Raw genomic sequence first — 21,585 nt, 5'->3', positions numbered from 1 at the left:
TGTACACAAACAAATGTCTAGCCGCAGCTACTGTTGCGAAAAGGGTAATAAAAAAAAACGTAATTGTCTGGAACAGCCGCTACAAAGAGTATATCTTCAATGTCATTTGAATTTTACGATATGTGTAGCGGTGGAAAAATGGACATATGTGCTTTCGGGGATGAATGGCACGCGTAGTTTGTACCCTTCGTGAACGTATAATGCGTAGGAGCATGGAGCTATTAAACAGATTAATTTTGCCTCTGTGGATGGGGAAGAACTCCAGTGACCTGAGAAATTATTCAACATCAAAAGTTGTCACCGGTATCAATGGAAGCCATAACAGTGGCAGAAATAATGGTAACAGCAGCGGAAGCAAAAAAAACTAACATAGCAGCAACAAGTTAACATTCCAAACTCAACAACGCCATCACAAACACAGAATTAAAATCAGTTCATTTAAAGGCAAGGCTTCATTTAATCTACTGATGCTTAAGAAGCACACAGTAGACCTCAAGATAAAATGAAATTCAACGGTCTAACTGTGACAGATTATTCCGATTGAAGTGCTGAAACAATGCTACAAATCTTCCAAAATTACAGCTTTCACACCCCTTCAAAAATGAAAACACAAAAAGGCCAACCTTACATCAAACAGATAAATAAAAACTAACAAAACAGATGCAAAACATGTCCTTCTTGGTCAGGTCTCTCTTATCACTGATTAAAAATCAGCAACCCATGTCAAAGCACCATAAAGTAAAAGAAGACTGCAACAAATAATACATGGAGTAGGTTCATATACACATCTCTCAAGAGTTCACTTTTTTTTAAATACATTCCGGTTTTATCAATTTGGTATTTGACACCAGACTTAAATATCCTCTAATCACAAATAGCCTGCCTACATTAACTTGACATGCGGTTTCTGATACTTCACACATAATGCCAATCTAGACTCACGGTTTGCATGTGCCTTAATTACAAATTAAATTATTCAATAAAATTAAAGTCTCTGATTTCTGTATGACGTTTTTTTTTTACATTTGTACACAGCCTTTGAAAAGCAGAGATTACATTGATGCTGTACATAGTTACATGCAGAATATTAAGTAAAATGTGAAAATAAACATACACCCTGGGTTATATGGGGAATATGAGATGCCAATATAAACAAAGAGGTCTAACGTTCCGACGGAAACTGGGCTTTAACACTAAATATTTGGACTTTGATTACAAAGAAATGTTAGCCGTATTTTGCCACTACAGACAGTGTGGTTAGATCCTTTTCAAAGTCCTCCAAATGTACTGATGTATAGGGTACTTAAGTTAGGATAACATCCCTAAAACCAGACAGTTTGCTTTTTATGATGGGCAAAATTGTGTGCATCTGAATAAAAAACAACCAAGTTGGAAATATCAACACAGTTGCGAATTGAAAATACATTGAATGTCTGTGTCAAACCAATAGGCCAAAAGTCTCACTCATTCAAAACAATCGGTGGACAGAGCCAGCTAGCTTCCTACCATAACATCCCACACTTCAATACATTTGGAGGCTTGAAAAAGGGCTTGACTACAACACTGACTACATCAATACTTAATCAGTAAAGCACCTGCCCATTGGTAGTCAGACTTTGTGCATGACACTTTTCTAAAACTAATACTTGTTGACATGAAAAAGTATAAGATAATAAAACTGCTCTGTCAATAAGTTCCAGGGCAATACTGGTCTGGAACTTTTTTGGAGGTTAGAGGAGATAAAGAGTCGCTTGTTACACTTCCAAGAACTTTAGGGCTAGACTGTATTAGACCCCATAGATATTTTGCTCCCGTTCATTTGTACAACATTGAGATCGAGAACCAACTTAGTTTCAAGTTCTGCCTTCAGGTTCCGTCATGCAGTTGTACAAGGCGGAAAGGGAATTTTAGATCCTCAACACAAAACGCTGTCTGGCCCATCCACAAACTGCTTTTATATCAACTGTTTCAAAAACTTCTGCTGTAATGTGAGGGATTACTATCACAACCTCTGCCCATACTTTTGCAATTTTTTTCTGTAATCTAACTAATTCAGATAACTTTCCTATTTACGGTCAAACAATGCTACAACATTTTCAAGGTTTCTGCATTTCAGATCCTCGAAAATTTCTCACATTTTAGTCACTACCCCCCCAAAAATATGCTAGAACTATGCTTGGGTTGTTTCAATCTTGATATCGGCAATTTTAACGCAAATCTCTGCTCACCTGTAACTTTTCTCAACCTACTTCAAAAACTGCTCTCTCGGAGAACAAACAGAATCTTAAAAATCAACCAAAAGGTAAAAATGTATTTCATGCTATGCAGTTGAAGGCAATAGTGGCAGATGAATTCTAGGAAAAAGCAATCTCCAACATTACTGCTGAAACACGTACTTGAAGTAAAAGCAAAATGTACGTTGTTTGCTAGCACCAGCTGTTGCGAATCAAGAAAACAAAGACAGAACAGAACAAATGGCCAAAAATGGCACAGAAATGGCACAACAACACGTCCAGCAAATTGGTTTCCGACCATGCATAAAGCTCTCTTAGCATGTCTTGCAATTAAAGGGAACTTAACGATAGCACATGGTGGAATTCCTATAAAGACAGTCTTCTTGCCTTGATGGAATCATATCTGACATATCTACAACAATACTCTCGGTGCAATTGACTCAGACAGGAATATAACTTTAAATAACTTCTTGCACAAGTGTATATATTTGAGACAGGTAAATTTTTTCACACACTACGTTTCACGGTGCTGCATTTCACTTTTATTCCACAAAAGACGACTCACAAATTTGCTTCTCATCCAGTGACTATATTACAGAGAAATTGAACAAATAGGAATGTAGAAGGCAGTACATTGTTTTAAAGGGTTCCTTCAAAGCCACCATACTTGAGTACCCCAAAAACCCAATGTGAATGTGAAAAGAGTGTCACCTTTTTCATGTGTCTGAAATCAGTAAATAGGCTAATCATAACCTTTTCAAGTGAACCTTGCACCGGAAATACAACCTTTGATGTCTTAACACCTGCTAAACTCTTCAAATAATTCATAAAGGGCGCAGGATTTGTTCTTGGGGAGGTTTTTTTTAAATACATGTAGAATTTATGGCTACAAAGAACAGATCTGAATTTACATCAATGTGAACACACAGAACACTACAAAGCACTACAACCTTCAACATGTGCACTATGATACCGAATAGCGTTGTAGGAGCTCTGTGTGGCACCGGTCGCAGCAGCGTACCGGCTTGGCAAAGGCTGGCAGGGGCATCACGTTCTCGGAGCAGGAGTTGCAGAAGATTCCTCCACAGTTACGACAGTGATGCTGTTGGGGGGGGTGGGGAGGACGGGATGGAGAGGGGAGGGGACATAATTCACAAATACCTCACTTTACCATGCTCATGCTATTAACCTGGAAAATGTTACTGCTTGAGAACCGTTTACCTGACTTCTTTTCTAAAGGTTATGCATGACTGCTTGACAGAATCACTTCTAGTTTATTTTAAGACGCGCAATTTATTTCCTTGCTAGTGAGAAAATCTGCGAGTATCTAAAATTGAAGCAGAACATTCAATGCCTGGGGAGTCAATTCTGACACTTTAATGCTGCTTTTATTGAAACTAAACCTACCTTTCTCCTTGAGACAGAGAAGGCTTTTTCACACTGCATGCAGCTAGTTATCTCCTTGTCGTCAGCCCACACCCTCTTATCCAGGGACTGTACTGCTTCCTGCATGCTCTCCATTTTCAACCTCGATCTTCAGAAGGAGAAATAAGAAGCAGAAGCAGTAGATTCTACGTTTTCAACACTGGTTGGTTGAGAGAGCAATGATGAATCGTTCAGATTGAAAAATGGAACAACATATGTGACCAGCAGCTTGTTTCCGTCCAATCTTTGGAAGATTCCGGAACAATTTGAATTACAGGTGCTGAATGTGTGACACACAGCTGCCCGGTTACTTTCATCAACCCCTTCAACAGACTAGTGGCAGACCCGTACACAGCGACCACAGTCCCCCCAACCTCACCAAGACTTGCTTACATACTTTTGCTTGGCTCCTTCATCGTCTTGATCAGCGACTGCTCCAGACCCCTGCTTTCCTCTCTCAACTTCTGGTGTTGCCTGGTCAGCCCTCCCCTTCCTTCCTTAAAACTAGACCCCAACCCTAACATCCCCTCCTCAAGACTTACTCGCTCAGCTTGTCGCCCATCTCGATCAGCGCCTGCTCCTGGCCTGAGCACTCCTCTCTCAACTTCTGGTGTTGCCTGGTCACTTCCACCAGCTCGTCCTGCAGCTTCTTGGCATCCAGTGTCTCCCGCTGCAGTTGGGCCACAAGCTCCTTCTCCCTGGACAGCTCCTTCTGCAGCGAGGCCCGCCACTCCCGCTCAATCTTCAGATCCGTCTCCAAGGCCGCACTGAAGACGACAACAAATCCAAAAGCGTGACATACTCACCCCCTTTCTTAGCTGTACCTACATCCTTCACATCAACCAAGAATATGCCTTAAAGAAAGGTTACCACTTAAGTGATTGCCAGTCAGACACTTCAGAGAAGGCCAAGCTAAAGCCATGTCTTCATCACTTGGCTGCGTCTGCAAAGACCATGTGCACCTATGGAAGCCGTCAGCTAGCGGCTTCATTCCTTTTCCATAGACTTACACCTATTTCCAGCCACAGCCATGTAATTTGGACACAGCATGCTCTTAATGTATTCTAATGAACCTTTTGGAGTCACAATTGGAAATGATGCAAGTCAAAACATGATAGCTAACAATACACAGGCTTGGTACTTTGGCAAGATTTGTGCTATTCCACAGTAGATATCACTACCTGTGGAGACTTCACAGAAACTCAACCATAACACTGTGTTTGACTGCATGAAACAAAACAAAAATACTTCACATTTCTTCACTGTGATTATAAAGACATGAAACAGCGACTCGGGAGGGTTAGATGATGCAACACTGACTACTGGTGGCACACACAAAAGTGTATCAGAGGGCTTACCGCTTGGCGTCCTTCTCTGCTATTTGCTGTCCCAACTTTCGGGAGGTTTCAACAGCGGCCTCTTTCTCTTTTTCGGCCTTCTTCAGTCTGTTGTGTGGGTCATGCGGAAGGGGGGTCACAGAAAAAGTGCGCCACCAGCGTGCGAGCGAGTGAGTCACGGACACCAACAGCCAAACAATCACAGGGGGGGCCACAGGATGCAAGAATGGAAGGAAGGGGAAAAAAATAAAACCAGAACAAAAAGGTGAGTCCTTCAAAAGAAAAAAATGGGTTTTGTTTGTTTTACAGCAGGCAACGGTGCAAGGCGCATGAAGAGATATTTTGACCATGTTGTAAATTGTTCACCAACAAAACTCTGAGATTGAAAGATGAATGACAGAAAGCACAGGATATTTCATAATTTCATAAATGTGATATTATTGATACCACTAGAAATTATGAGCACTTATTGATACGTATCAGTACATTTACCACAAAACCATGCAAAACGATAAAACTCAGATTACTGACACAGCACATAACACTTGTATGACAACCTTCGATGAGTTTTATATTTCAAAAGGTGCTATGCATGAAAAGCACATGCACAACACACACCTACCTTTCCCAATTTTGTCTTTTGCTTAAATTTTAGCCAGGCAAGGCCAAATTTTTTACTCTTTTGAAAAAATTTATATGTCTGAGACTGACAAGACAATATCTCATTCGAGAAATAAAAAGAGTGATTTCTCTTTAACTTCAGAACTTTCAGTCCTAGAGAAACAAGTATCTGTTACCAGATACACCAAGTATAAGAAATTTAAATAGAATGTGTGCCAGTCTACCTCCAAACTCATGGCATGCACGACCTGTGAGAAAATATCTGCCACCTACGTGACAAAAGAGGGCGCTACACTGACCTTTCCTCTATCTGAGTGATGGTGGCTCCCATTTGTTCAGCCTTTTCCTCAAGTTTGTTGACAAGATCCGCCTTGTGCTGAAGAGAACTGTCCGAGGACTACATGGAATTCAGATCAGAAAAAAAGACAGACCATGTCCTCAATGAGCAGGTACACAGGTATATGTTCCACATGGTGTGAGGACACATCAAAGTCCACACACTCTGCTCCAAGTTTTCCTAATGGATGAAACCTGCACCACAATACTGTAGAGACCAGGGAACAGGGAGAATACAGGCACTTGTTGGGTCTCTTGACAGCAAGCCAAAGTAAACACTCTGTGGAGAAGGATGTAGATACCTGTAGTCTATTGTAGAGGTCTATATTGATGGTCTTGATGTCCTCCAGCTGTTTCCGTAAGGAGATGATCGTGTCTTGTTTCTCGTGGATGTCCTTCTCCAGCAGTCTCATGGCCATCTCCATCTCAGACTTCAAGCTTAGTTGCAACTTTAGTTCCTGCTCCACATCCTGATTGGTTCAAAGTGACAGTATGCATATTCATGATCAGACTCATGACTTTAAAACCCATGCCAACTCAAGCTCCTGCTCTCCATCCTGATTGGTTGAAAGTTAAAGTATGCATATTCATGACAAAATTCATCAAGCATGGCTTTCAAACACATTGGTTCTTCAGCTGTTGCTTCATATCATCATTAGTTCAAAATAAGGGAGCATCGAAAAAGTCTAGAAAATTCATGTACTACTGGATTGCTTCCACAGGAGCACGAGCATTCCATCGGCACATCTACTCATTGCGGGACCAGTCTGCTTCATGCATAGACCATTCTGAGGTAGCAATCTAATGGAAATACTGTGGTCAGTGTGAAACAGCCACCTGAGTTGCAGTGAGAAGCCTTCCAAAGGGAATGTTCCAACCGTTCAGAATTATGAAACCCTCCCTACAAAGCATGCATTTTTATGACCTTACATGTACATGTTACTTTACCGTATGCATATTCAAGCTGTACGTCTCATGCAGATGTTCCGCGCAATGACGACAGACTGAAGGGGATTGCTTTACTTGTCTTTATTTCTCTTGGTTTGTGGTCATGAAGGAAGTCTGAATGCGCTGAATAGGCCTTAAGTGTAAAAGCAAGGGTTTGAGGGCAAGGGTTTTTATCACTAGGATGGGCTTGAGCAAACCTTTTGTGCATCCACTGTGACAAAAATGAAATAAAGAACAACTCTGGGACACACGCAACACTTAAAGGGTCTACTCTCTTTAGAAGCCGGCCCGCTGACCACGAATGTCGTGAGTTTACAGACAGGTTTACCTGTCTGACTTGAGCCTCATGTTGTAGCTTGTCCTGCGCCTCACCGTACAACTCATTCAGACCGATCCTTGAGGTGTTGTAGGTTTCCCTTTCAACGTCCATGTCAGCCCTCACAATCTACAAAAAGATAAACAGGAGCACTGGTACCCCATCTCAAAAGCATGATACTGCAGGTACGTCAAAATCTAAACAGTGCAATGAGATGGGACTAATCTAAGACAGTGAAAAGCATATCAAGTGACGACTATTATAACATGGCATATTGTCAACGGTTACAAATTACAATACTGCTTGGTTGCTCTCTTGTTCATCAAATTACCTGTAACTTCCGCTGAACCTCATTCTTCATGGCGTCGTTTTCTGCTTTAAGTCTGTCGTTTTCGGCTTGGATTGACAAGATGTTGTTGTTTGCCACGGCCAGCTGAAAAGGAGACATTTATAAGGATAATTTTCTCGTGTTCCTCCCAAGTAGGCAGTTTCTTATTTCACAGCAGCAAACGGGATGATGGGTAGCAAGACAAAATATGCCGGCTGTTTGTGGCAAGTTGGAAAGTCACAAAAACTGGGTGCCATATTGTCTTGAAAATTTGCTTCAACACCAGTCCCACTGAAGAGTGCTGCTAACAGTTACACTCTTTCATAAAATATTGTGAAAGAAACCAACTGCATTGTTCACAGCTTCCTATCTCAATCAATGCTGACACAATCGTAAGACTTCAAGATATTCCTCTGTCAATGTTAGTAGCCACAGTACTTGTAATAATACAAATAATACCTAATGTGAAGTCTCGTTAATGAAGTACTTTACACTGGTAATACCTCCTCCTTGTAATACCTAATGTGAAGTCCTAATGAAGTACTTTACACTGGTAATACCTTCTCCTTGTAATACCTAATGTCAAGTCCTAATGAAGTACTTTACACTGGTAATACCTCCTCCTTGTAATACCTGATGTGAAGTCCTAATGAAGTACTTTACACTGGTAATACCTTCTCCTTATAATACCTAATGTCAAGTCCTAATGAAGTACTTTACACTGGTAATACCTCCTCCTTAGCCAGATTGCTGGCCTGTTCAAGGCTTTTGATCTTTCCTTGAAGGACGTTAACCTGGGAGGCAAGGTGTCGGTTATGCTCCTCCAAGTAGTTCTTCTGATCCAGCAGGGCTGTCAAGTTGACCTCAGGTGCTTCCCCACTGAGGAAAAAAACAAGTTCCCAATCAGCAATCACAATGGTCTTTTCATCTTCATGGCACAGTGCACTTAAAGTCTGCACATGTTATCTGCTAGTCGTTAGGCGACACCATGAAATTATTTCCGATATTTCCCTAGTCCAGCCATCATGCTTACCTAGAGCTTTCCTGCGGCTTTTCCAGATAGTTGCCGTCCTTCAGGTACATGCTGAAGTCAATGACGGAGGGGGCCGAGTCTAAATCGTCCCCCTTCAAGCACAAGTTGCAGTCGATGACGTTCAGGCCCACCAACAGGCCCGCTATGACAGGTGCTTCTTCCTCCAGTAGCAAGGCGCCGGGCTCGTACCATTCACTGAAATAGGGGAATAGACAGTAACAATCATCGGAAGAGTCGCAATTTCGGGAAAATTGATTTGTCCCCAGGGCTCACTGCCCACAAAATGCGCAAGGCCAAAAAAATGTTTTCCAAGACAGACCTTTCTGTCTTCTTGTTGCATTGGAAAGCCGTTTCAAGGGTATTTACAAAACAATCAAACAGATCCTGTTCCAAGTATCTATAAGGTTTCTGTCCCTGGAGAGGTTGCTGTCTTACTGGTAATAGAGGCTACTGGTCTACCGCCTAACACTCTACAGGTGCAAGTAAATACGCATTTTGAAAACAAATGTGTAGACAGCCTACCTCAATACATCTTTTCTTTCTAGGAGAGCTTTAAAGTAGTCCGCTAAGTTCTTCTGCATCAGAGCTAACCTCAACCAAGCTCTGCCTCGCCCCAGACTGGTTCTGCAGTTAAAAAAACATATACATGTCAGGACTGTGCTTTTATCTCACCTGAATCTGCTTCAGCATTGAAAAGTAGCGTATGCATTGTACAATGCTAATATTAAAACGAGAGCGGACAAAATATAATGATCCATTTTCCATCAGCCTGGTTCATATGCATGAGGTATGCCCAGAATTTCTCAGGTGGGCCTGCTGGATTCACCAAGACTGGATTTGGTTTAGCTGCATGAGTGAGCCCTCTATTGTCGATAGACTTTCGTTGCTGTGCAGGCCAGGCATCTTGCACTGTTGGGGGAAAGCAATTCAAATCCAGTCTAGTGCCAAGGTTTCAATGAGAAAAGAAAGTTGAGTACTCACTTGATGCCTGGCAAGTTGCGTACACTGTCGGTGATTTCCTCTGCCTCTGGCGTGGTCTTTTCAAGGCTTTCCAGAGCACCCCAGAAGGACTTTTTCTTCTCAAGAAAGGTCTTTTTAGCTAAAAAAAAAAACATTTACCTTTTTCCTTGCTTCTGTAAATACTCTTGGATATTTTGGACAGCAGGGTATGATAAATGAGCAACAAACCCTTCACATTTTTATAAGCATTTGCTGGTCGTTCACCCTCATCAAAAGTGAACAGAAACCAGCCCAAAACTACCAGCATAAAGCTTCCTGCATCCAAAGGTCTCTTAAGTACATACTGTAGAACAAAAGCATCCTTTCTTCACATTCCAATCGGAAAAATACAATAGGGCTGCTGGTTTTGTCTTCGTGACAAAATCCTCGACTTTCACTCTGGTATTTTGTTCCCCTTGAATCTATCTTTCTTCTCGTAACTTGAACTAGATGAAATGGGTGAGACATGAGATCATAATGATGTCTGCCACAAACGAGGAGCTTACATTTCAATCCGTGGCTCAGGATGTGCTCCATGACGACGAAGAATTGCTGGAGTGGAACGTGTTCATCGTCCAGTGTCCTTGCCTCGGCCAGAGCCGACTCAATGAGATTCTTGATGCAGAGCTTGGCCACATTGAGCAGGTTGCTTCGCTCTACTAGCATGGGGTTCTTCATGACACTGTTATCTGAAGAAGAAAAACCAAATGTGGAAAAAAAACATGTACATGTACATCTCTGTTTTCCCTCTCTGTGAATGAATGTACAAGAGTAAGCCACCCTATAATGGACTCCTCAAGCTTTGATTTAATTAAACTTTTAATAAACAAACTGCCAGCATTACGTAAACAAGTTAATGTAAAAACTGAAACCATACCTGCCGAAAGCACATGCACTGCATATTTCTCGGGCACGTCCATAAACCGCACCATAATCTATTGCCATCTTTGCCACTGGCATCATTATCGATATTATCTTGGTCCCTAGCTTGATATCACTGTCAACATCACCCGCCCTCTGTCATTTTACAAAATAATCCAAATTAGGCAATAGTCTATCCCTAACAGTCCCAAATCCTCCGATTTCAATATGATTTTGCAACACCCTACAGGGTTAGGGCTATCCCCCTTGAAACTGTCCATATCAAACTCATTTTGTGGCATTCCCCACAAAGAAACATGTACATGCACCTGTTACCTGACAAGATCAGATGGACCATGGAATGCATACTATCCTATGTGCATTTGCCAAGATATCATCCAAGATATCTTGGTGGGAAATTAAAACCACAGAATAACAGTCTATACCATTTGACATACATTGTACTGTACATTCCACATACTGTAGCAATAATGTGCATACCAGGAAATTCAGACGTACGTACATGTACATGTACAGGAGTAATTCCAGAAATGAGGGGTCCAAAAGTGTGACATTTTCGTGTCCCTGTTACATCTGACCTTTGTTATTTGACATGGAAATATCACCGGAATTGATTTCAAACTATTACTATTTGTTTGGCTGGTAATTTGCACTAATTCATCACTCTTGGAAATTTTAAAATGTACTGTGAACTTACAAAATCATGTCAGATATGACAGGGACACACCCAAAAAATGGACCCCTACTTTATAGAATGACCCGCAAACATGTACATGTACGTACTTATCAGTATTCTACATACATGTACATGTAGGAACAAAATGTACACTGTTGATATCTGTATCAGCACCAATACTATTTTATTTACATGTACATGTACTTGTACACGTACATGTACGCATATACACCACAAATGCTTTCACTCTCTATAACATAAAGCAACATGTTTAACAAGATAGAGGTAGTTTCCAAGTGATCTGTGGCTCTTCCTTCCATTGCAATCATGCCCTGCTCGAAAACATCTGCACCTAAAATGGAATATTGACAACCTTCACCCTAACCCTCCTCAATCCTTCACCTGTTGGAGGACTGAGGAGTGTTAGGGTTAAGGATATATGTACAAGTAAAAAAAATGTAATTTAACAGTTGGCAAAGTACATGTACTCTATACAATTAAAAGGAAATCTTCTTCAGCCAGTTGCAATTGATATTTATTACACAGTAGTACCATGAGAAATATCATTATCAAAAACTGTTCTTTTTTCTTCATGTTATTCTTTTACATGAACTGTAGGCCTGATAGCCGTCTGGATTACTGCTACATGTACTGAAACAACCGAGAGGCAGACTGCACCTATCCACGGCCTCAGCTATGAAACCCACTGGCTAATGTTCATCAAAAAATGTCACCCTATCTCAAGGACCATGCAAGAGTATACATGTACGGTGTACATGTACATTGTCGGATGAACTCGGAACTTAGAGAAGGATTTGCCTAGGTATAGGCACATTAATGCAAGCTGATACCTCGATACCTCAGGGACACAAATGTGTATGGACAGACTAGCAAATTGCATTACATGTATTCTTCATAAAATAGCTGGGGACATTTCAAAGAAAGGTTCAAGTACATGTACAGTGTACATGGGCGTGGGTGTGTGATGCCCATTATTTCAATGAGCAACTGACATATTTAAGCAATACGATGTGCCACATAGCACCGTACATCTGTGCGACATGTACAATGTACACATATTTTTAAATGTTTGAAGACAAAAGTACTGGTATTTACAATATAATTCCCTCCCTTCTTACATACATAAACACCAACAAAGGTCACATGGAACAGGCCCGTAATATATCCGAGTTCTGTAACAGGGAATTGAAGTACAGGCCCATTATTTTGAGAGCTGCATCACAAGAAGTGCGGCACATGTACAGCATGTACCGTATCCACACTCAGACTGTGATCCATACAAGTCCACGAGTACACGATACCTACATGTACATGTATGCATCTTGTATCTCAGCAATAAATTAGGGTTCGATTAGTTTTCAAAACAATTTTCTCATCTGAAAATAATTAACCTGAGGAAAATGTTCATCCATGTTTTACACATGTGTACTGGTACACTAAATTTACAAATGCCCTTGCATAAGATATACATGTACAATGAAATTTATATGAAACTTTCAAAGAATGCTAAAATGCTACAGTAGTTGACATGCACCAGTATTTGTCCTGGGGGGGCTGAGCACAATCGAAAAGCCAAAATGCTTCATGTGTTTGTAATCGACTTTATGGATGTATGACAGGTGTACTATGAGAGTGATATGAAGAACCACCCCATGCAGGCCTCATCACATGCATCACCTGACTTCATGTGAATGTTTGTCTGGAAGAACAGAAAGACCTTTGCATGAATTGTACACTTAGGATTTGCCAGCTCCCCCAAGGCCATTCAGGTATGTAACCGTGACTGGATAGGGGAATTCTTGTATTCATCCCTTAGCAATAATGAAACCCATTAGCAAGTCATCTGGAACCGAGTTGAGATGAATTTCAAAGACTTCTCAACAAAAATATCCAGGATCGTAAATGTATGCACATGAGGTACATGTACATTGTAAGTGAGGCATAAAGTAATACCATAAAATTGTCATTGCGAAGATGTGCCCTGAAACAAGAACTTCAGAAGTAAAAATCTTAATTTGCTGCAATAATTTTGTCACTGACTCAAATGTTTAAAAATGTGGGGGTTACTGAAATTTGATACCTGTAGGCTACAATATAAACACTAAGCTAATTTCTAACACTCCAGATCCTTCAAAATCTGTCAGATTTGTGGGATTTTGTAGGATTTGCAGGAACCTGTGAGGGCAATCAATAATCACACAGTGAAAAGCCTTAAAGAGAGACGAGGTCAGCATACATCCTGCGCTGTTTTCTCTGTACACACTTGTATACATTTGCATAGAGCCTAGCCAGTCAATGCAAGACACAAATGGTACTTGTAGCCTTAATTAAAGGACATGTTAAATACATGTAACATATTGTAGATGGGCTTTTCTTTACCATATCCATTTAGCATGCAGTTAATTACATGTGCGTGTATACACATTGCAATCCATTTATTGTCTAAACGTGGAACCTGGACAAAAAATATTCACAGTTAGACTATTTTTTGTAAGGCACTCGAGCATCGTGGCTACTGTGTATCCACTCTCAACTACTCACGACTTGCACTTGTACATGTAATGACAGAAAGTGTTGTGCACATTCAAACAAAAATATACATCTCAATCTGAGAAACATATCCAAGCAATCAGAAACACACCTACACAAAACCATAAATATATGTGGGAAAAAAAGCAAAATTCTATTTAAACTATGATGCACTCCACCAGCATCTGGCACATGCGATGGGTTATTACAATGTGCATGTACATCCCTTGAGGCATTCAGATTGGACGGACATGTAAATGATGCAGAATGGAAAATGGGGAAGTGCTAGGAAAATAATGTGATAAATAGTCTAGAAATCTCTATTTCTCTGTCAGATATCAGATAATAACATGTAGCTGATTCACAAAATGAATCTGTGTCCCACTCCTAAAAACAAACATACATGATTGTATGTACACTTACATGTACATGTATGGAAGGTCCACATGTACGGTATGTGTACATTCATCATGCGCCAGATAAGATGAAATATTATATGCCTGAACTTCTAAGATGTACATACACTGTATGATGGCCTTCATCAGAACAAAAATTAGAAGGAAATTTACAAATCTTTTGCAGGAATAGATTCTGTCTAGATACCTTCATCATCTTCGGATGGTGACATTAACTTGGGCGTGGCACCGGGCGTGCCTGCTGTCATGTCAGCCAGTTCCCGAAGGCACAGCCACTCCCCGTCTACTGACACTCGGAAGTTGCACAGGTAGATAGTGTCCGCCATGGCTGTCCCTCCTTCAGTGTCGGGCTGGGGTAAGTCGGCATCCATTTTATACTCAAAGAGCTTCACAAGTTCACACCAATTGCATGTGAAGAATATTCAATGTTACTCCGATAATTAATGCAGGTAACAAATGTGCTACAAGTGTCACCTTCGTCCTGAGGATCTAATATTAGAGTTCTCAACGGCCGATGTAGATTTCTTACTCAGTCTTTTTCCAGTCGCCTCCTGATATTTAAAGCTCCGTCAGTAAACCGTCGCCGTCTTTATCAAATCATACAATCCATAAGAGTGCTATCACATTACTCGTCTTTGAATCGACTACACAATTCCTGAATAGTCCACTTTCCAGTGAGAATGGTTTGTGTTCAGGGAGTACGTAAGCTACTTGCGAAACGAAGACAATTCTGAGCTGGGACCTTCGCTCAGAATCCAGAAGGAGGGGATGGGTACAGGATGTCTACAGAATCTGGGGAATTTTCATCCAGGAGACCGTGATACTCCCAAATCCGGAGACGCAGATGGAGGACTTTGCTGGCAAAGTGGATTACCGTGGCAACACTGACGACAAACACAACTAGGGTGAACAGGAGAAGTAGCCACAGCATCAAGCTCCTTTGATGTGAATCGTCGGCACGGCAGCATCAATTATGCGCAGGCTTGGAACACTAGGGGAAATCTCCCTCTACAGGGTGTACGGTACCATGCAAAATGCCAATTAGACAAATCGTTAAAGCCCAAGAATTACAGTAAAATATTGAAGTCAGTGGGCACACGCACACAATACGCATCAGAGTACGCTTGAGTTGATGACATGTACGTGTGCACAAAGTCTACCGCTCCCAAAAACACTCCACCGTACCAACAGAAATGTACCATATTGTCAATGCTCTTAAGATATTGTAAGACATGAATGCTCTGCTAGTCTTGATGCATGGATTCTATATACGCACGATTGCACAGCCTTTCACAAGAGCACTAATGCACCATCTGTAAGGCAATCACTAGAAAACTACTCTTGCAGAGGTACATGTAGACAATGTCCACTTCTCATTTTCGATTTCAGAATCAGATTGCTGATGATGAGCAGTCGACAGCGGCAGTTCAGAGACTGACTGAACAGGAAATTAAGAGAGCAAAAATGAGGACCGTCTTGCCGATGCAAGTGCAGTGGGGTGATGGGCGCTGTGCCCAGCACGGGAAATGAGAGCTCGCTGGCTAATTATATGATGCTATCCCAACGCAGCCAGTCAGGACTGTCTGTAGGCAGCCATGGGTATGCATATATGTAGGCTGCCTGATCTTAATGTGTGGCGTGATCGGCATACGTGTACACTGTACTCTGATCTCGGCAGACTTTAAGGAGATGGGGAGGGGGGGTGGAGAGCTGTGGCATCTGTGACTTCATCTCAGACCAGACTGGGAGATGCAACTCTTGAAATGGCATCGAGGTTGAGAGTAATTGTCTGGAAGACAGCTCGCATGCCGATTAAGGACTGTCAATTCTGATAAAGTTATCAACTTGTTTCTCTTAAAACTTGAGTGCCTGAAAAACAAAATCCCGCTTGGGTAGGTCACACTTGGGAATATAAGCTCAAAATGGAAAAAAAAGGGGAAAAATTTACAAAACATGAATATGGTAAGATGGTACGCTTAAAGGAATTCAGCGGAGTAGTTTTACCTTTAAGAAATGTGATGTACAAGTACTGTACGTGCATGAAAACCATGCTCAATTTTAAGAAATTCAAAAGCTACAACGTACATGTAAGGTTGTCCCCCAAATAAAGTACCTGTATTATGTACATGTAAATTTATGTATCAAGATATTCAGGAAGTACATGTACATGTATATAAAACAAATTTCTTGCAGCAGAATTCTGCTTGATGACAGACATACACACATGCCCAGATGAGACTGTTTCTACTGATAAAATGTTTGTGCATTCTCAGTTCCGGTATACACCGGATTTACTGCCAATGTAAACTTGTTGTGTGTTCTTATGCCTCCAAGTTTGCACCACAAAGAGTTCCATGTATTCACTACACATACATTGTAACACAGGCTCTCAGGTCAGATCTGTATTAATCTAACCCCCTAGCATGCCGAGGGGCCATTGAAATCCTGCATAACCTTGTTGGGTTCAGCATGGTTAGGGTAAACACTAAAAATATTCAAAGTCACTTTTAAGGTACATGCACTTCTTTGAGACCTGCGTTTATCACAGAATGCCCAACCATACCCCTATACTACAACACTTATGACCATTTAATGGCTTTCATCAGTAGGCACAGGACACTTTAATCAATGCCACGATGGGAGCCTGTGGCAAATCCAGAACCCATCAACCTTTGCAGGAAAATGCAAGTATTGCCTGAGCTTTATACCAGCATCATAAGTAGCATGTGAACACCAATACAAGATGTGACATGCTTGCAATGAAGCAGACTGCAGTAGGCAAGGATGCAATCATCGACAATACAAGCACTCATTACTCAGGGGAGTTTTCATTCTTTTCTTTCCTTTTCAAATGTGCATTTTATTTAAATATTATTATGCTGTTGTATTGTCACCTCCTTGTGAAATGTTTCTTGGTTTTGCATGTCGAAATTGTGAAAAAAAATTAAAATATCACACACAATACAAAATACAAAACAACATACAAAATGTGTACATTAATATCAACAATTCTGAAAAATACCTACAACATATCACATCAAATACAATCCTCACTAAGTTCTGGATAATTCTGCCAACCAGAATTGATCTTTCCAAACTAGACAAAAAAAAGATTCATTTTACTTATGACGGATTCCCAGTTTCAAGACAGCATGTCCAATGACCGGTACACGTACCAGAGCAATTCCATGAGGAACATTCACAGTACATGTGTACTTCTTTACCTCCATGGATGCATTTGCCAAATAAAAAGGAAATGGAAATTTCACAAACCCTTTGATGCTGTTGGCTGTTTAGTAAAACAACCCCTAGCCAAGAGAGTCAATTCAAAGGGTTCATCCACAAAATGTTGTCAGGCTATCGCACACAGTGTAACTTCTTCCACAATAAATAACATGACTAACCACACATGTTCAAGATAGGTAAACTTGTGTACTGTACATACATGTATCACACACAAATGATCGGCACAGACTTCACTACGTGAAGACAAAACTTCAAAGCACAGACAGACATCAACATGAAAAATGTACAGCAGGAGCCTAGTGAGAATGTGAAACATGTACATGTATAAAATGTCACAATTCCTGATCGTTATGTGCCACTCTGCAGCTCTGCCTGATTTGAAAATGAGGGCCAGACAAATCTCAGTGGACTGCGCCATTTATGATAGGGGGAGGGCCATCTCACTTGAAGATGGCATTGACGGATACAGTACGTATGCTCCAACATACAGAATGTCATGTATGATTTATACCACAACCAAATTGATGACTATGGCAAGTGTTTTGCTACACCTAAGCTAATGGGGATTATATGCATAAACACATTACAGAAACATTAAATACCGGTACATGATTTGCTGCTTGAGCAGCAATTACATGTACATGTACCGTAGTTTGCAAGATTCTGACCCAGATGGGTAAAAAACTTTTTCATTTGAAAGGATGTATTGGTCCATGTACACTTTGCGAGTGAGATCTCACAAGTTTATGTACCGGGGGTAAGTAAGAATCTAATCCTGAGCAAATCTACTGTGTCTTGTTTTCATAACCCCTTCAAAGTGAAACCACGCTCAGTCTCAATGTACAGGTATAAACACGTGCTGTTAACTTGTACAAGTACATGTACAGTATGTGAAGATCAGTGAGTTACAGGGTCCAAAATATTCCAACCTTTTCTCGAAGTGGTTTTACAACGATTCTAAAAAGACACTAGTTATCTGATTGAGGCATAGACTCTGTCTGATCTCCATGAATTCTTGATGAGAGGTGCTACTCCATGGCACCTGCACACGTGTACATGTACATGAATAATGATAATGGTGCAGACGTCTACATTAAATATTCACCTGCATGCTGTACACACATGCATCAGAGTGGAATTAAGATGAACATGGGGGGGGAGATGTACATGTACCTAAAATAACTCCTGTGTGCAATTTGATAATTGAACATTACACAGACAGTTACAGTGTACATTAACATAAACTTCTCATTTCCTCATCAATTCTCCCTAACAAATCCTTCAAAAATATGAGGAGTGATGTTGGGTAATCAGGGAGGACTGAGTGTTAATTGAAACTCTGATTAATTTAGCAAGATAATGGGATTGATTTCACATTCTCAAGCCTCGTCTGCAACTACATGTACATGTAAACTTGATTAATTTGAAGAAACAGCTTTGTTATTTTTATTCAATTTGGCATAACTTCTTTTGCTTTTTTGTTTTTTCATTTGAGATTTTGTGAGGGTTGTAATGCACTGAGAATGCACCCAAGCCAAAATACAAATGTACATGTAACTGTAACTCAGGAACTCGTCAATTTGATCTTCGAGCCTTCATGCTTATTGAAAATCCGATTCATATAGACTCCCACTCAAACTGGCAATTGAGCTAATTTAGGTAAAATGCAAGAGAGAAATTGACGGCAAAACCTTCCAGCCATGAGCTGAAACCAGTTGGCCCTTCCCTTCCTACAAGTACATGTCATCACTGAGGCTTAAATTCACTAGGCTATTACCTTTTCAGGCACACGTGGGTCATTCTATAAATTAGGGGTCCAATTTTTCCGTGTTCCTATCACATCTGACATAAGATTTTGTAAATAAAGAACAAATTCTCTAATTTCCAAGAGTGACGAATTAAAGCAAATTACCTACCAAACAAATATAAATAACTTGAATCAATTCAGTGATATTTACACGTCAAACAACAAAGGTCAAATGTAACAGGGACAGAAAATGTCACTTTTTTGGACCCTGAATTTATAGAATCACCCATACCTGTGTCTGTGGTAAAAGATTATCATGGGAAAGTATTACCAACAGAGGGCGCCAAACAGACTACACTCATCACAAAACACTGGATGACAGCTAAAAGAGCAGACAAAGGTACTGCCAGTGTCTTGATATTCTAAGAAGTTTCATGAGTAGCAGATTGCAAACTGAGAAGAGTAACTGCCATCTCCTTTAATCAGCAACACATCAGTAACTACACGTACATGTAGCAAATCTTGTCCTATAAGAGTGCAAACTTTTGCCATTCCAATGCACTTCACACAGGATGCCCTGGATCGATGCCCTGGATCCATCAAACATGGGTGATGTATCGATCAGATTGGCACAGACTCCAAATCAACAGCAGCAGAGTAATTTTTCATGGCGGGGAGGGGGGAGGCTGTGAGACCATCAGGTATCAGCCATTACAAAGCTGACCCATCAAGTCTCACCCATTATAAGATTTGCAAAATGTGGGAGGGGAGAATGCCCCCCCCCATTCCACCACCAGTGCTCCCAACGGAGTGATGTAAATACTGTTCATTTTGCTTATCTGAGGAATTGCTTGGCACTACCCTAATTACCATACGGTAGCTTTGAATTCTTCAGAGTGGGCAATCGCGAAATTCTACATGTACATATGTACTGGTAGTTTAGTAATGTACCCTTGTTTATGAATTTTCCTTTGCATCTGTCATCATACAAATATTACTGTAAACCATGGACACATTCTCCATACTTGGAAAAAACTTGAGGCATCAAATCCAAAGCAGGGATCCCAGTAGGGATCATGAAGCTACATGATGTACATGTATCTTTCATTGCACTACATGTGTGCATTTGTCTTCAATCTCACAATGCCAAGTTGTCGGTGTTCAGGCAAAGGTGTCTCTGTATCACACTGAGCATGTGCACAACTACACTTCGACCTCCAATAAATTCACAGAGTTTAATATTAAACCCACTTAAAAATGAATCAATTCAATTCCTATAGTTATTTTCCAGCTTATTTTTTGTCAGAAGGCACTGTATGTTGTAACTGATTTTAAATCTGTTCATTTAGGTAAAGCATTTATCATATCTATCACTAGCATCAGGAACTGTACACTTCTAAAGACAGTGTTTTCCATAGTTTCATAAGTTCCTTGGTTAGGTTTGGTTCAGGGGAGAGGGTGCGGACACAGCCCAAACTACATTCTAAACTAAAGCTGCCAAAGTTTTGGAAGAGCCCATTGGTACATGTAGTATCTTATTGTTCAGTCCGTTTATTACATATGTCTTGACATGGAACAGCCGTCGAGACGATGAGGGGTCAAGTGACATATTGTTCAATTATCTTATTTTAAAGATGGCGACTGAGAGAGCGAGCCCATTAGATTGAATGGATAAACGCAAAAAGACTGGAAAATACCTTAATAACGTGGGTGAAATCATTCAATAAATGGTTTTTAGAAAGCAGAAAGGTCAAGAAAGAAATTGCGCCCACGATAACTGAGTGCGCTGAAATGTTCAGTACGCCGACACGAAATTGCGCATACGGGTGTGTGGTTAAGGATGGATCGGGAGTGCGAGTCTGTGCCACACTAGTGAGGCTAAGAAAATACGTACCTGCTCTTTTTGTAGTAATTCTGCCGGAGTTTTTCTTGACATCTCCGCCTCCACTTGACCCCTCTGCTTCCCTGAAGCTTACAATGGATCCTCTGGAATCTTTTGCAGTTTTGCTTTTGGATTTATATACAATTGGTTCATCCTCCAAAGGAGAATTTGATGAGGGTACTCCAGCTCTCAGCGCAGTGGTGGCCGCCATCTTAAATATCCTTGTTGGTCTTTCCATTGCTGGGCTAATGGTGGCGCTTTATTTGTTTGAAAATATTTCTCAAAATGTGGCTACATATTGTCCAAGATACTTCGTAAGCACTTTCACTTTGGTATATTCTGAATCAATGATGAGTCATTTGTTTTGTAGATAAGTATCATTTTGTGTTGTGACATAAAAAATTCATTCGATAGAAGTTTTTCTCATTTTTGTACACACTAAGGCTTGAATGGTTTAGAGGCCAATTGATCAATGAAGCACAACTTTAAGAAAGGCCAAAAATCAGTTTAGTCTGGTGCTTGATAGTTACCAGACTCCCAAATCTTTTTATCTACATATGTTCAACCTATCTAATCATAAAAAAATCAAGTGTTGAATTAGGCTCCTAT

General features: G+C 40.6%; 1 protein-coding gene across 4 annotated transcripts; it reads right to left on the bottom strand.

The window, feature by feature from the left end:
- Positions 1-423: 423 nt before the first annotated feature.
- LOC110985682 (RUN and FYVE domain-containing protein 2-like) lies at positions 424-21,210 on the bottom strand. Of its 4 annotated transcripts, none has more exons than XM_022246919.2 (14): positions 20,989-21,210; positions 10,084-10,266; positions 9,560-9,677; positions 9,101-9,202; positions 8,579-8,773; positions 8,277-8,424; positions 7,549-7,650; positions 7,230-7,346; positions 6,256-6,423; positions 5,917-6,014; positions 5,018-5,104; positions 4,202-4,426; positions 3,642-3,768; positions 424-3,336 (listed from the first exon to the last, which is right to left on the bottom strand). In XM_022246919.2, the coding sequence occupies exons 1-14, from the start codon at positions 21,185-21,187 to the stop codon at positions 3,199-3,201; spliced, it is 2,007 nt and encodes a 668-aa protein (XP_022102611.1). In that variant the 5' UTR covers positions 21,188-21,210; the 3' UTR covers positions 424-3,198. The 4 variants fall into 4 exon arrangements, with proteins under 4 accessions (XP_022102611.1, XP_022102972.1, XP_022102696.2 ...); XM_022247280.2 differs by lacking the exon at positions 20,989-21,210 and adding an exon at positions 17,375-17,567; XM_022247004.2 differs by lacking the exon at positions 20,989-21,210 and adding an exon at positions 14,289-15,751.
- Between the last annotated feature and the right edge of the window lie 375 nt (positions 21,211-21,585).

This window comes from Acanthaster planci, linkage group LG19, assembly GCF_054643075.1.
Source record: "Acanthaster planci isolate LZ-2023a linkage group LG19, COTS_SCS, whole genome shotgun sequence".
Taxonomy (NCBI): Eukaryota; Metazoa; Echinodermata; class Asteroidea; order Valvatida; family Acanthasteridae; genus Acanthaster; species Acanthaster planci.
The sequence above is the reverse complement of the archived record's forward strand: the minus strand, read 5'-3'. Positions and strand labels throughout refer to the sequence as shown.

Bases quoted from the DNA above. Each gene is read 5' to 3' on its own strand.
- LOC110985682 (XM_022246919.2), bottom strand. From the start codon at position 21,187: ATGGCGGCCACCACTGCGCTGAGAGCTGGAGTACCCTCATCAAATTCT. The intron at 7,347-7,548 runs GTAATTTGATGA...ATCTTTTTGTAG, and splicing joins AGGTTCAGCGGAAGTTACAG to ATTGTGAGGGCTGACATGGA. The intron at 6,015-6,255 runs GTATCTACATCC...AATTCCATGTAG, and splicing joins ACCTCTACAATAGACTACAG to TCCTCGGACAGTTCTCTTCA.